The sequence below is a fragment of the Accipiter gentilis genome, chromosome 13 (genome assembly GCF_929443795.1).
Source record: "Accipiter gentilis chromosome 13, bAccGen1.1, whole genome shotgun sequence".
Classification (NCBI taxonomy): domain Eukaryota; kingdom Metazoa; phylum Chordata; class Aves; order Accipitriformes; family Accipitridae; genus Astur; species Astur gentilis.
The window spans coordinates 6240773-6256512 of NC_064892.1; the positions used below are offsets into that span (position 1 = coordinate 6240773).

Sequence of the window (15740 nt, forward strand, 5' to 3'; positions counted from 1 at the left end):
TGAGCTGCTGTTTCTCTTAATTTCTAACCCATGACTGCAGAGGAAAAAAATCAGAATTTAGATACTAGATGTGAATTCAAGAAGCAGAAAGCAAAAAAAAAAATGTCTGTTAAAAGATAACAAGAAAGCATAAGCTAACTGCTTAAAATTAGCTCTCAAAAATTTAAAAGAAATTAAAATTTGACTACTGAGATTGAACAAGCCACTGCAGAGCCAAAACACCTGCTAAAAATTGACTTGATAGAGCTATGTGCACTCCTGTGTTTTGACACAAACAGATGTTCTGTTTGGATCTCCTTGCTTATTGCTTCTATCAGGAAATCACTTTTCCCTCTGTGTACCCCATGGGTATCTCCCCTCCTACTTGTACCTAAATTCTCCTCTTTATACCTCTCTAGTGCCATCAAACCATCACCCTTTTTCCCCAGGTTACAGAAGCATTAGCAACCTTCCTTCTTTCCCTCTGTGGCAGGGGGACAAAGCCAGGACCTATGTACCTTCCTTCACCTGCTGGGAAGGACTCCGCTCCTCCCTGCCTCAGGATGAAACTGGTGGCTCACACTGTTGAGCTGGGTTTCAGTACTGCCAACCGACAGCTGATGGTAAAGCATGAAATTCTTCTGCCAAGTCTGTCAGTGCTAATCTTAAATACCTTCTTCTCTAAAACATTACAAAAGCAAAAGACTGAGGCATGTGCTGTAGAGACAATTTGCAACTGTTTAATACTTTATCCTAGGAGAAACTGAATACAAATCAAAGGGAAGCAATTACAAGAACCCTTTGAGCAGCAGCTTAAGGGAGCAGATAGAAACACAGAGAAGTTACACAGAAATGCATCTTTTCTGTCCCCTGTCTTTTCAGGTAGGGGGAAAGAGAACAGTTATTTCTCCTCATCAGTTTTTTGTACTGCTAGGAACAGAGGAAACAATGAACAAAGAATTTAAGGCAGATTAAAGTAGTCAATTCTGTTAGGCCTGGCAAGGCCAAACAGCTAGAAGTCCAAAAGCCCCTTTGAACCTCAGCAGGGCAGATGAGCTCAACAGAGTCAAACAATTCAAGCCTGCAGCTTGCCAAGCAAGCCAAGCAGAGGTGAGCACTACCCCAACCAGCTCATTCTGTACACAAAGCAAGCAGGTAACAATGCAAAGGGGATGTGAGTCACACAAGAAAAACATATAAAACAAAAGAGCTGACAAGATAGGAAGGACAGTGATGTGGGAGGATGGACAACATCAGGCTGACAAGAAGGTAAATCAAAAGTGTAGGATGTAACCTGGGTAATACAAAAAAGAGGAGGCATCTTTACAGAAAAAAAAAAAAAAACAAACAGAAAATGTGATTGTGGACAAGAACATTCCCTTTTTCCACGTCCTTTTAAGCTCTTCTGTTATCTAAATATATGGCACAAATTGAAAATCCTCCAGTCATATAGTACCAAATTTAGCTGCTGAAATGATACACAACTTGTAATTTTGTTTAAAATATCAATGCAACTACAATGACTTTCTTGCTACAAATACTTTGTAATCCACTTGATTTTTATGTTTTGTTTGGGTTTATTTTTAATATTTTCTTTGGAACTACCTGACAACAGACTGAAATACAAGTAGTAGAGCATGAAACGAGAACGATAAGCATCTACCATTCCCACTGCTCTCCTAAACAAAGCTGCAGTTCTGTGTGGCTGCACTTAGGCTTCCCAGTCAATCTGTTAGTCAGATGCAGTCCATCAGTTTTACTATTACTCTATAGCAATGCCCAGCAGCCGTTAGATGCCTGCTACTGACCCGTATCACAATGGGATTCTTTATCCCATTGTCAGATATCTGGCAATCTAACCAAAGAAAAAAAGAGATATACACTAATACAAAATAATCTGCGGAAGTCAGAGGCAGTGCTACAAAACCCTACATACATTTACATGCTCACTGACCTGCCAGCTCTGGATAACAGATACAGGAGAATGGAGATCAAAACAAAGACTTTGCTGAAGAAGGTAATGTGTTGCAATGTTTTACAGAGGACCTGGGTTTTTTAGGAAAAGCTATTTTCAGTTATTCCTTTCATTTAGGCAGCTAAATTCTCTATTTGGAGGAAACCATTTCAACGGGCATTTTCAGGTTTTAAAAGCTAGTCAAAAAAGGCATGACCACTTTAACACAGTTGAGCTGATGTTTGTGACAAGTCTTTAAATGGGGACTTCAAACATTTACTTCACACAAAAAAAAGTCAAGCAGTAAAAAGTACATATACACACACACATATATATATACACATGCAAATTAATTATTTGAGGTTTCTCCCCAGTAGCTTATTAAGTAGACTGATTCAAAAGAGTTCTGAAGATTACATCTTCTGAATTTTTCCTATGTAGTGTTTTTTAAGAATTTACAGTCCACTTAAAAGAATTGTAAAGTTATAAACACCAGTTCTTTGCCTGTATATTCGTTCCTCTTCTGTGGATTCTGTATTTGCCCACAGAAGATTTTATACAGGAGTTTTGAACCTTGCACAAAAGAATCTTATCTATACTGAAAGTTCAATCCAATAACTCGACTTTGGAATAGGAAAAAGAAAGGCAAAACAGTTACGTTCTTTCTTTGTAAACTCTGGAAGTTATTTCATGTTAACACATGACAATTAAGGTTTTACACTATAATTTAACTGTCAACAGCTTAATAAAGTTATCACTGTAGATGGAAGTTAAAGAACTCTGAAGAACACTGTCTGCAATGTGAATATGGAAAACTATAAAAGTGTTAGTTTTCTGGATAAAAATAATTTGAATAGAAATAAATGTTTGACTCAACATACCCTGAAACTGTATAAATACTACAGAACACTACGAGTCCAAGTATTAAAAACAGCAAAACAGACAAATATGTGACCACCTCTTATTTACTGAATTGCTATTCAAGTTCTATTTTATCTACTAAGCTCCACTTAGTAAGAAAAAGTGGACCCTCTCGGGCACCAGAGAAGCACACCATCCTACTCTTAAAAGAAATGTACAAAGGAACATATTTACAACACATGCCTGAGGCCAGCTTTACATTGGATGTCATGACACATATCATAACACATTAAAGAAGTTATTGCTGGTAATAAGTTGTTTCTTTTGACAAACTAAAGTAATGCACACAGCAAAAAAGTCACTACATCTATCCTTCCTTTATTTAATAATTATAATTTTTGATCGTGTTCAAGGAATTCTTAAATTGAGGAACAGGGAGTAGTTAAAATATCTACATCAGCAGGTTACAGCATCTTCTCCATTGCAATTTTTCACCCCATTGTCCACAAATAAAAAGCAAACCTCACACTTACGTTCAAGAAGAAGGATTCAAGGAGCTACTGGCTGGTCAGTCTCACCTCCGTCCAGGAAGGTGATTGAGCAAATTTCCCTGGAGCAGTGGATATTGTTCACATTGACCTTAGCAAGGACTTCGACACACTCTCCCATAGTGTCATTTGAGCCACACTGGTGAGGTATATATTGCCCTGACTAGGCAACAGGGCAATATAGCAAGATGGCCTATTGAGCTGCAAGTGAGGGTGAGGGGTGGTACAAGATCCAGCTGGTGGCTGATTACTTGTGGTGTGACTCAAGAACTGACAGTGATGCCAATGCTGTTTGAAGGTCTGTATTAATTGACCTGGATGATGGGACAGAGTCCGGTCTCAGCAGGTTCATGGACAATCCCAAATTGGAGAGAGAGAGATCAATTCTCCGGAGCAGTGCTTCTATTCAGAGCAACCCCAAGAGGCAAGAGAACTGTGTTGATGGGAATCTCATGAAGATCAACCATGGCAAGTGGTTTACTCTAAGGGTGGTGAAACACTAAACAGGTGAGGCACTGGAACAAGTTGCACAGAGAGGCTGTGGATGCCCTCTCCCTGGAAGTGTTCAACACCAGGCTGGATAGGGCTTCAAGCAACCTGATCTAGTGGAAAGTGTCCCTGCCTGTGGCAGGGAAATGGAACTAGATGATCTTTAAGGTCCCTTCCAACCCAAACCATTCTATGGTTCTGTGATTCTAAGAAAAGAAAAAACTTGCACCAGAGGTGAAGTAAGAACACACAAGATAGGCTGGGCACTAAAAGAAAAGGATCTGGGGTTCCTGGTGTTGAATAACAGCTAACCATGTGCCCTTTGCAAGCAAAGCAGGCTAAGTATTGGGCTGTTAGCAGGAGCAAGCCAGCAGGTTGGGGGAAGAGATTTCCCCTCACTCCGCCATTTAGCGCTGGTGAGACAGCATTTGGAGTGATGTGTCAAATTTTGCACTCACCAATAAAAGACAGACCTTGGTATAACAGGTACTGTCAGCAGAGGGCTGCCAAGACAATCAAGGGGCTGGGACATATGACGCACAAGGAGTGGCCAAGTGAGCTAGGTTTGTTCAGTTTGGGGAAAAGGCAGCAACAAGGTAGACCTTACTGCTCTGCTCAATTTTCCTGTGGGAGTGTACAGAGAAGTCGCAACCAGACTCTTTTTGGATGCACACAGCGGTAAGAAGGAAGAAATGAACCCAATTTGGAAAATGGGAAATTTAAGCTAGCTGAGAAGAAAAGCTCTCTTCCCATCCATGTGGGTGGTCAAACGCTGGAAGAGGTTGCTCAGACATACTGTGGTATCTCCATCCTTGCAGTTACTCAAAATTTCTGGGCAAAGTCCAGAGCAACCTGCTCTAGTTAGACTGACTTTTGAGACCAGGTTTGAGCTAAATGACTACCACAGGTCCCCCCCTACCTACATCATCCAATAAATCCAAATGACTAGTAATAGAGAACAACATAAAATACTTCATAAAGTTACTCTTCTCATCTGAACCTTGTTAAGTCAGCAAAGAAAAGATAGAGCTTTGGCCTGACAGAGGCTTTTCTGGCATGAAAACATAAAAGTTTTTGCAGTTAAAGAAATTATTCATTACTCACATTTGAAGCTTCTTGGAAAATAATGGTCCTACTCCCATCACTAAAAATTAAGGTCTAGTTAAAGGATGAAGATATTACATGACAACTGTGCTACTGGGGATTTACAGTGTAGGAGCTGAAGATGCTTAATTTAACATTTGGGTCTCTTATTACAACACTTATCTGACTTGAGAAACCTATGCCAAAAAAAGAAAAGACCTATGTAGGACATGAGCTCAAACTAGCTAGTACTTGAAGTTTCTCATTATGTCCACATCTTTCTCTTCCAGCAAGTATAAAAGAACATACGGAGAGCTTTAAACCCTAAACCAAGTTTTATTTGGAAAAAAATGAACTTTCAAATTGCATAATTTTGATCCTTCCTTCACCTTGCAAGACTGTAGCTTTATTTCTGCTCCCTACTCCCTTCTGCTGTCTTCCAGACTTCGCTCTCACTTTGGGCTCACAGCTTATTCCTACGCTGCTTCTCTTCTTTCCCCTCTTCCTCTGAGGAGTTCCTCAAGCAAACACCATCAGTTGCTATTCCACCCACCCCCACATTCTCAGCCATAGCCTGTGTGCAAAGACACATGAAAATAACCTTAAAAACTGCAAGTAGCTACTTTTGAGTGTGAAAATACACAAACACTGAGATACAAATGTATTTGCTACTTAAACAAAAGCCAGCTAAAAAACCAAACAGGCTAGAATAGAAATAGGCTACATGGTTAAAGACACACACACACACACACACACCCCCCCAAAAAAAGCTTTTTCCTGCATTACTACCTCTGAAATTTCATTTAACATACATTTAAAAGCATAGTATGCCCAAGTCTTACAAACAGAAATCTTTAAGTCAGCAAGCTCTTTCCATTGACAGTATTAGACTTTAGATCAGAATTTTTTTTAAAAAAAGGTATTTTTGATTAGTGTTTTGTGAACTATGCCTCCTTCTTTCACTCACCTCACTTTCAAATTTACTTGTTTGCAGAAAGTAACTGGTCTCAGAGAGGTCAGCTCCTCCATATAATCTAATATCCTGAAGGGGCCATTTACTTCTAGTACCAAACAGCACCAGGAACCATGTGGCCAGCCTTCTCATCAATGTCAAGTTACTTCACAGAACTGGGAAATATACTCTCAAGTCAATTATGAATGTCATGGTTTGTTTCATCAATCTTTTATCATTTTGACTTTAGAAATTGAAGTTGCACCTGGTCATTGCTTTCCCCATCCCAACATTATTCTTCATGTGGCATTCGAAGTTTCCCCACTACTAAGCCAGTACATTTGGCATCTCTATCAGTTTGTAGACACTCAGAGCCACACTTCAACCTGCATTAATACACTCTCACAACTGACATATAACTGTATTAATGAAGCACTTCTAATATGTCTGAAATCCACTTTACATCAACCATTTTCTAACAGATTACTAATTTTTAAAGAAAAGAAGGGGTTTAAGACATTAAGTTTAAACTATTAATTAAAAGCCAATACCCCCACACACACCCTTTTTCTAAAATGACTTTAAGCTGTGGGCAAAACACCAGATCTTTGTAGAAGTATAAATGAGGCCACCTAACAGTAAGCTTCATAGTGGAAGCAAAGTCCTAAGAGCTTGAAGATAAAAGGCCCTACCCTTACAAGAATCCATTTTATACCTTTTTAGTCAATACATATTGAGATCTCGAGCACTGATCACCTAACAGCCCCCAAGTACTTCAAGAGTTATTGATTTTGCCGCTCTAGAATTTGTCCTGAAAGACGATTTATGCCATCTTGAACAAAATCCCAGAATAGTTCTGTTGTTAATTTTTTCTCCACAAATCAGTAGCTGTTTCAAGGTTGAATCATTTTATCATTATGGCAGTCCAAATTAGACCCTTAATTCATACAATCAGCCTCCTACACAGGATTTGAAAACCTTGTTCAGCAATAACAGAACTTCGAAAGAACTTTAAGTTACCTTCTAAGGCAACTGGGAACATTAAGACATCCAATGTAGTTTACGACTAGAATAGAAGTTTGGGTTATAAATAGTCCCAGAGAACAGGGAGGAAGTTGAATGCAATACTAAATACATTAAAGAATACAGGTTCCCTTGCTTTCATCAGATCTCATTCTGCACAGAGAGCAGCAGAGTCTTTACATTATGAGCTCAATTCACTACCATGGCTGCACCAAATTCGAGGAGGAAATGCTTTACTCTTGCTGACTTTGAAGGCAACACATAAAAACTGCCAACACACCTGAAGGGAGAAATCATTCAGTTCAACCAGCTCTCTACACTTTCCATTAAGCTTCTTTGTGATCACTAGAGCTGAGCTGGCAGAGATTTTTTTCTTCCTCCACAAAGAATTCTCAAAAATGAAGAGTAAGCTCACAGTTTGACCCCTATTTTTGCCACTGGCTGGGTCTACAGATTTAGTCTCTATCAGTGTAATGGCATTACACAGCAACTTCTCCCACTCAAACGGTAACTTTTCCCATTCCACCTCAAACCAATACATACCCCAAAGCTACATAAGAATTTAAGCAATATCCAGTTCAAGAGGATTGGAAATTACTCCAAATTAGGCAGCTAGTCAATAGAAATTAAAAAGCATCTTAATAACATGAGAGAGTTACAACAGCTGCTGTGTCTTATAACACTGTAGAGCCCTAGATGCTACTGACACTTCCACTCGCTTTTCTCCCCCACGGCTTCTCTGCCTGGCTCCTGCACAAAGAATAGAACAGCTCCTTCATTTTAATGAAAATCGTATTAAGATAGCCTATTTCCAGAATCAAATACCGGAAGAAGCCAAAACCCCACCCCTACATGATACATTAAGCTAGATTAAAAAGGAAGCAGTAAGGTCTGCATGAAAGGAGCAAGCAAGTTTGCTTGGGTAAATCACTAACTTCTCTTCCAGACAACTAGAAGATCAGGTGATCGTTTTCATAACATGCACCTCCCTGTCTCAAAACTTACTAAGTTTCTCAGTTATCTGTAAATTACAGTCATGGGTGAATAAGAGCAATCAATTCCCGACGGAATTAGCACTGATCACTGCTTTATCAATACTAACCATTAACGGTAAACATGAGTTCTAGTCATTTTTGTAGGCAACCTGCCGAAGTTTATTACAGCAGCTTCAAAAGTCTGAAGACAAGACTTATCTTTGGATCAAAAGTTTTCCAGAGCTGGGACAATCCTGATGCTGAAAAGTTCTGTCCCCATCAATCATTTGTCTGCTGCTCTGAGCAGGAGAAATCTCACAGGAGACAAGTACAGTGCAAAAAGTAGTTAAGGAGAGTTGCTAGTTGTTGCCACAAGTTCCAAGACAAGCTATCTTTAAACACATAGAAGAAAAGATTAGCAGACAGCATTACTATCTCAATCGAGTTGGATCAAATCAGCCTAATTTCCCTCTAAAATACAGTAATTGACTCTGAATAGGAACAGTAGGAAGGAAGTACTTTAAAAAAAATTAATAATTAAGAAGTATGACTTTAGAAACATTTCCCATTAGTGTCCTAAGCCAGAAAAAACATGGTCTAGAAAACAAATGTGATGTGGCAGGGGCAGAACTCCCTGGAAAGCAATTTTGAGAGTTTTATCAATCAAAAGGTTTATTACAGAGGAATTTCATTCTATTCAATGTTTACATCAACAACGTGGATGCTGAATACAAAATACATTTATTAAATATGCCAATGATGAAAAGCTAGGAAGGACAAAATTAAAATTTAAATCAATTTTACAAATTAAAGAACTGACAGAAGAGGAACAAAATCCAGTGGGGATGAGCACAAAATTCATATAAAAAGCAAATGGGAAATATAAGTATTAGACTTTAAGAAAACGAATAGTGTCTAAATCCCAAGCTGAACAGCCAATGCCAGGCAACTGCAAAGTAGGCAAACATCACTGAAGTGTACAACCACAAGCACAACTTTCAGAATAAGCAAAGTAAATCTTTTTTGCTCTACTTTGTAGTACACTTACAGATGAAATACTGTACCCCCACTGCAGCATCGCATTTCAAGAAAACAGCTGACACAGAGGAGGAACATTAAGAATGGCCTACGATAAATACAGCATGAGCTGGATTTGGTTACTTTTTAAGAAGAGAAGGTTGAAAGAGAACTTCCTAAGAACCAAAGTACCTAGTAGGCTACTGCAGAGAAAGGGGGATCAATTTGTTCTCAGTTTCTCAAAAGACAGAAGATGCAATGGGCTTAAAATTGAAGTTAAGATTCACGCTAAACATTGCGGGGGAGACACCACCACTTTCCAACAGAAAGGACAATGAAACTCTTGAGCAGATTACCAAAGTTCTTTTAAAGCACCCAACACAAAGGAAGGAAAAAAACCACACTGTCAGTAGCAGGACCTCAGGAAATTGTTTAATCCTTCTCATTCCTTACATTTATAAAAAAAACTGTATAAAGCTTACTGGCTCTAACATTCATTTCAGTAGAAGATACCAAGGTATGGTAGAGAATTTTTCTTTTTTCCCCACTTTAAATATTTGTGACTTTTTATTCTCTTCTCCCCACTACCTTCAGCATAGTCTTGATTTTCAATTAACACTCTTACATTTTTATGATTATCATAGTTACCGTGGCTGCAAAGAAGAGAGTCCATCTTACACTCTGTTATTGCTACAGCTTCAAAAACACTCAGTAGTCAAATAAAGGACTGCATAAGAAGAAAAAGGAAACCTACTAATAGTTTCTATTCAGCTCTTCCAATTCCATGGCTCATGGGTTTACCGCTGATTTATACTTCCATAGAATAATGGAGCACACAGTAAGTTACACAGACATGAGGAAATGGAAAGTATAATGGAAGCAAATTAATGAAAATCAATAGTTTCGAAGACTAAACTGCACTGATAATAAAGCTCATGGGGTTTACAGAATTAGACAGATTTCACTGTTTCATATAAGAAAATTAGACAACACTTTCAATGCAGTGTTCTTTCAAGTGTGTAGTTTAAAAGATTACCTTCCTAGTTTAATTAAACTTGTAATAAATAATAATGAATAATTATTAATATTGCGGGCACACCAGCAAGGGAGAAAATGTGCCTTGATTAGGACTTCTAAGGTCCCCTCTCAATCCCTCATACAAAGAATAGAGAGGCAAAGCAAGTCCTACCCCATACACCAGGTTTTACCTGGTAACCTAACAGAGGCAGACAATGAGTTTGGACAATGTCTCTTCAACATTAGATGTGGAATTCTTCTCAACTAGTTTTAGACATCAAGTCCCAATGAGCCATTCCCATCTTCCTTTATAATCAGTGAAAGGAAGAACTGGCCCTCGGGACGACAATTCAGCAGGTATCAGACATGTCTTAGACCCTCCAAAGGACTGCCTGTATTATTCCATTTCTCCCCACTGTCTACAGAGGCAGCCTAACATCACTGACTCAGACTTGAGACCAACTCTTCCCTGGCATCCCGGGTATAGACATCTAACATTTCTCTTCCCTTTCCTGCCTCAAGCAATGTTGACTAAGGCTCCGTAGCCTCAGCTTCTTGGCACCACAGAAGGAAAGCCACGTTCCAGACACGGAGCTAAACACAAGCATCATCAACTTCAATGACTTCCAGAGAGGGCAAAGCAAATACACAAAAGACTGTTCCTCAAAAGAAAAAAAAACCAAAAAAATAAAAAAAAAAACCCAAAACACACACACACAAAAAAAAGGATTCCACACCAGTCTCAGTTACTTTATGTTGTAACACCCATTTTTGTACGGCAGAGTAAATAACCCAAGCTGCAGACACAATGCATAGCAGTAACTCTCCTGCCCAATGTATGGGGGGCTATGCTACTGTTGTAAGAACTTCCACATGAACCTAACTGCATCTTCATGGGAAAAGTCCCACTGGTTTAATACTACTAATTATTTGCAATGTTGAGCTGAAAACTACGCTATTAAGAATCTGATTTAAAACTGCATCAGTTGCATACCCTTCTCAATACTCTCACTATCCAGACAGCAACTTTTGTAAAAGTTAAAGCTATACATTAGTATGAAAAACTAATAGCCTTGCTCTGTAAACACTTAAGCAGGTATTTTAGCAGAACATCCTGCATCCTGAAAATTAAAACATATGCAAATGTTTGAAGAAATAAAGTCTCAAGTTGTTGTTTTGGCTTCTTTTTCTCTGTTAAAGTACTGTCAATTCAAAAGAACAACAGATTCTTAACAAAAAAGATAGTTCTACAACTTCACAACAGCATCCAATACACTGACAAACAACTTTTCCTACTGAAGTACCTAAGCTGGGACAAGGGCTCAGGACACTTCATACCATGCAGTCTCCCATACAGGACTCTGCAAGTCATGCAGAGGCAAAGATCCAGTGACATCAAAATTAGAGCTGGCGCTTGCGCTTAAAAAAGTTCAAATTGCTGAGGCACAGCAGCAATTTCTGCCCTGTGTTCCTTCTTGGGACCCAAGACTTGAAAAAGCCAACATCAGAAACAGGAAAAGCTGAGATAAAGTCTCTTCAAAACCCTGATGAGATTTCAGAAGTAAAACATCTTTAAACACACTGCCCATGAAAGACAAAGAACCCAGGGTGAGGTAGTGCTTCACACACCTTCTAAGACCCTTAGGTGGTAGGGAAAGGGGGGAGTGGATGATGGTCCTAACCCCTTCCCCCACGAATGAACTCTTCTAAAGACCTGAATTAAAAGGTAGGACTTACTCTACCTTACTCTACTCTACTCATAACAAAATAGCAAAGAAAATACTTCCAAGAAACACTTACCTAATTTTTTACTGATGTTACACTATTACCAGCCTTCTAAGAAGCAAATTTTCAGAATGTGATTTACACTCGAAATCCCTTATTCCCTCTGTGTAGTAAGAGATAGGCTACCTATACAGAGATCTGAAAGAACAGACTATATTAACACCCTACTATGAGCAGAAACAAAAAAAAAAAAATCCAAAATACACTTACCATCCTCACTGCATCAAATATATGGCACAAGAGATCAAACACACCAGTACCACATTCATAATATGGTTTGTCCTGCTGCCCTCCTAGCCACAAAGAAAATTTATTGTCAAATACTTAACCAATCTAGCCTAATTTTCTGACTCTATAGGTGGAAAGTAGAAGAGAGAAGTTGAGCTATTCAAGGAAGTCTAATGCCTCAAATACATTCAGAAGCTTTAAAGGATGACTTAAAAATAACTAGTATACTTTACATTAGACTCATATGCTAGTTTCTTGCCTATTTTAAGCATACAGTCTCCTCATTCCCAATTCTCCATTCAGACGAAAAAAAAAAAAAAAGCCACAAACCAAACTTAGATGCATGCCTCTAATAGTACAGTCCTCCAGCAAAGTATTTTAGGCTTGATTCCAACTTTACCAGGAGCAGACATTCACAGCAGAGACAATCAGCACTTTGGGGTTATCTGATTCATTTTACAGCTCCTTGAAAAACTGAAGTCAAGCTACATTATTACAAAGAGAAAACAAGGGAAAAATGAAAAGGTGTCTGCCTAGCACAGGACAGGACACAGCACAGGATATAATACAAGAAGAAATGAGTATTAGAAAGATGTAACAAATAATTATTCACAGAACTTTCCTCACTTAGGTAAAGACGAATAAAGAAGTGCTATGTCACACTAACTAAATCGTTCACTACCTAAATAAAAAAATTAAAAAAAACACTATTCAGCTATAATGGTGAAATGTCACTACATGTCTTTCTTCAGGCAAAATAATTACTAATTGTCCTCCGAAGAACCGTTATGACCTGCTTTGTAATTCAACTCAAAAGTTTTAAATTTACTTAATATAATCATGTTTTTATTTCAAAGTACTGAAGCTGCTACTCCAATTTTACTGCCCATTTGCAATGTTTGCATTTCAATTTAGCGCTCACTTATTTACCTACCAATATTCTTCATGAGAGAGGAAAAGAGGACTTCAGTGGCAGATAATTTGTTTTCAGACATTTCTACGAGTATTACTCTTCCTCCTCGCCTCCCTGGTTTACATTACAAGTTTACTGAATATTCCTTAAGGCTGTACAGTTACCACCAGGTTATTTTGTCCTTGAAGACATTCACAGCATTTCTCTTCCATTAACACACAAATACATACATTTTATCTTCAGCTAAACATCTTTCACAAAATTGTGAGAACTACCTTAACAGTATTCTGCAAGTACAGTCCAAGTCCACAACAATCAACAATAAATTCAAATTACCCTGACTGGAGTCATGCAAAATGTGACTAGCTTTGCAGTATGGGAGGGCCTTTGATGTTCAAGTCAAATACTCTATACTCTTCAAATTGTTCAACAACAACAGTAATCAACTCTATTGTCTTCATGAATAGGCCCTGTGAAAATGAGGCCCCCATCACGGATTGTACCTGTTTTTAAATGACAAGGCACAAAACAACGCGTGAGCGGTCCTACTGAAAATTTGAAGTTTGCAGACTCATGAAATTAAGATATATAGTAAAATGAAAGCACGTAAGTTATCTGAAAAACTATATAACTAAAAAAAAAAGGTATTTTTCCTAAATATTTTACAGATGTTGAAGTTATAATCATTACAGGGCAAAGGTTTAAGAGAAAACTCATCTCATAACTTCTTACTACACATGTTCAAAATCTATCGTACTAGTGAAGACAGGATCTAGTATTAGCCTGATAATCTGGTTTAATAGTAAACAAATCAGAACAAAGCCCAAAACTTACTGAATCACCTAGAGCTATCTCGTATGGAGAGATTGTCCATCTGGCAATTTTTTCCATTTTAAAACCAGACAACACCTTTTGCAAGACCCAACAAAAGCACAATACAAGATAACATGCAGGGAGGCAACATGCACGCAAAATTCAGTAGTTTTCCACCGCCATTAGATCATCCAAAGAACATTAAGGGTGTGATTTTTTGCTAGTACTGCGTTCCTGCACAGAGCCTGGCACACATCGTCTCCCGACTTTCAGCTCGCACATACAGCGAGCGATCAGTACACAACGGGAAGCAGAGAACCAGTCTATCTGCCAACAAGAAAAAAACACGGGAAAAAAAAGAGACTTGAAGGGCTTCTGGATACTTCAAACTCCGCTAGTTACACCGTTCGGCAGCTGCAGCGATCCATTAGATTCCGCAGAGGCACCCTTCTTACGCAGAAGAGCGTAGTGTTTTGTTAAAAGCAAGTTTCAAAAGGTCAGATAGGAGAAACTTGCCTAAAACGGGGCAGAGTTTCTCTCCCGCTAACCTGTACAAAAGGCAGCTGCACACGCGCTACGTGGAATCAGCACAAATTTGAGGCGAAGCGAATGCGTTACAGGTAACAAACAGGGAGGGGACCAGCCCAAACTAGAACCTGCTCTGGGAGATAAGCCTTTTTTTTCTTTTTTTTTTCCTCATTATTCCCCCCGTTTGCTTATTAGTGACGACGGCAGCGAGCAATTCTTGCCAAATTGCCGGAGAGCGGGACCCACCGCGACGGCCAGCCTTCCCACCGCGCTGGGAAAAGCGGGCACAGACTTCCAGCGGGTGGAAATCAAGCCCCGCGGCGAGACCTTCCAGCGGGTTTCCCCGCCACCTCGCGCGTCCCCCCGCGTCCGTCCCCCCACGGGGCGACGGCGGGCGGAGGGAGCGCTGCCGCCGCCGCCGCCGGCACTGACCTGAGGGTGCGGTTACCGGCGCAGCCCCGGCGTTCCATAGCGGCGGGCACGCAGCTGGTGAGCTCTGTCCAGTCGGCGTGCAGCCCGCAGCTCCAGCCGGTGGAGAAGCGGGAGAAGAGCCAGGTGTCCTTGTCGCCGCCCGGGCGGTGGCAGGCGCACTTCTTCTGCCCGGCCCGGCAGTAGCAGGGCTGCTCCAGGCGGATGTTGCGCACCAGGTGCCGCCCGAAGGTGGTGCCGCCCGTCTTCTGGATGTGGAGGAAGACGATCACGTCGCGGCCCCGCATGTCGAACCGCACCCGCCGGCACAGCTCCCCCCGCGCGAACGGGAACTTGGCCACCAGCCGCGGCAGCGCTGCCGCCGCCGCCTCCTCCTCTTCCTCCGCGGCGCCCGCCGCCGCCGCCTCCTCCTCCTCCCGCTCCGCCGGGCCCCCCCCGCGGCGGGCGGCGGAGGCCGGCGGGCGGCGGGGGCAGGCGGCGCCGGGGCAGGCGGGCGACACGTACTGGTAGACGATGAGCAAGAAGAGCAGGGCCAGCAGCGGCGGCAGCAGCCACCTGTTGAAGCGCTCGTCCATGGCGATACGCGGGGCGGGGGAGGGGGGGGGGGGCAGCGCGGCGCGGCTTTAGGCGCTGCCGGGCGCTGACAGGGCGGACGGCCCGCTCGGATCCCGCAGCCGAGGGGCGCCCGGCTCCCTTCCCGACGGCATGGTCCTCACAGGCGGCCGCGGCTCGCTCCGCCACCGCTCAGCTCAGCCCAGCGCAACGCGCTCCAGCCCGCCCGAAGCGGCCATCCCGCACCCGCTCCCCGCGGCTGAGGTGAAGGGGGGGAGGCGCCGTGGCGGGAGCGCCTCGCGCCGTCCCCGGCGCGCGCCGCCGGGCAGCGGCAGCAGCAGCTGCAGCGGCGGCAACGGCAGCTCCCGAGCCCGCTCCACCGGCAACTCTCCAGCCCAAACACACCGCTCGGCCCCCCGGCGGGGCGGCCCCCGCCCGCCAGCCAATCGGAGCAAAGCCGGCAGCCTGAGCAGCCAATGGGTGAGCCTAGCACGCCGGCTCTATCGCCAATGAGAGAGGGCGGAGAGTTAAACGGGGGCGGTGGGAGTCGCTCCTCGCCCCCCTCCAGGTATCGGACGGAGACCGATCGCCCGCG

At 41.9% G+C, this 15740-nt stretch overlaps 1 protein-coding gene across 1 annotated transcript in view; it reads right to left on the reverse strand.

Annotated features, from left to right (window-relative positions):
- HS6ST3 (heparan sulfate 6-O-sulfotransferase 3) overlaps positions 1–15358 on the reverse strand; it is a 309343-nt gene extending 293985 nt beyond the window's left edge. The window contains exon 1 of the mRNA XM_049816059.1: positions 14597–15358. Within this exon, the coding sequence (XP_049672016.1) occupies positions 14597–15168 (572 nt within the window). The 5' untranslated portion in view covers positions 15169–15358. The remainder of the gene's footprint in view (positions 1–14596) is intronic.
- Between the last annotated feature and the right edge of the window lie 382 nt (positions 15359–15740).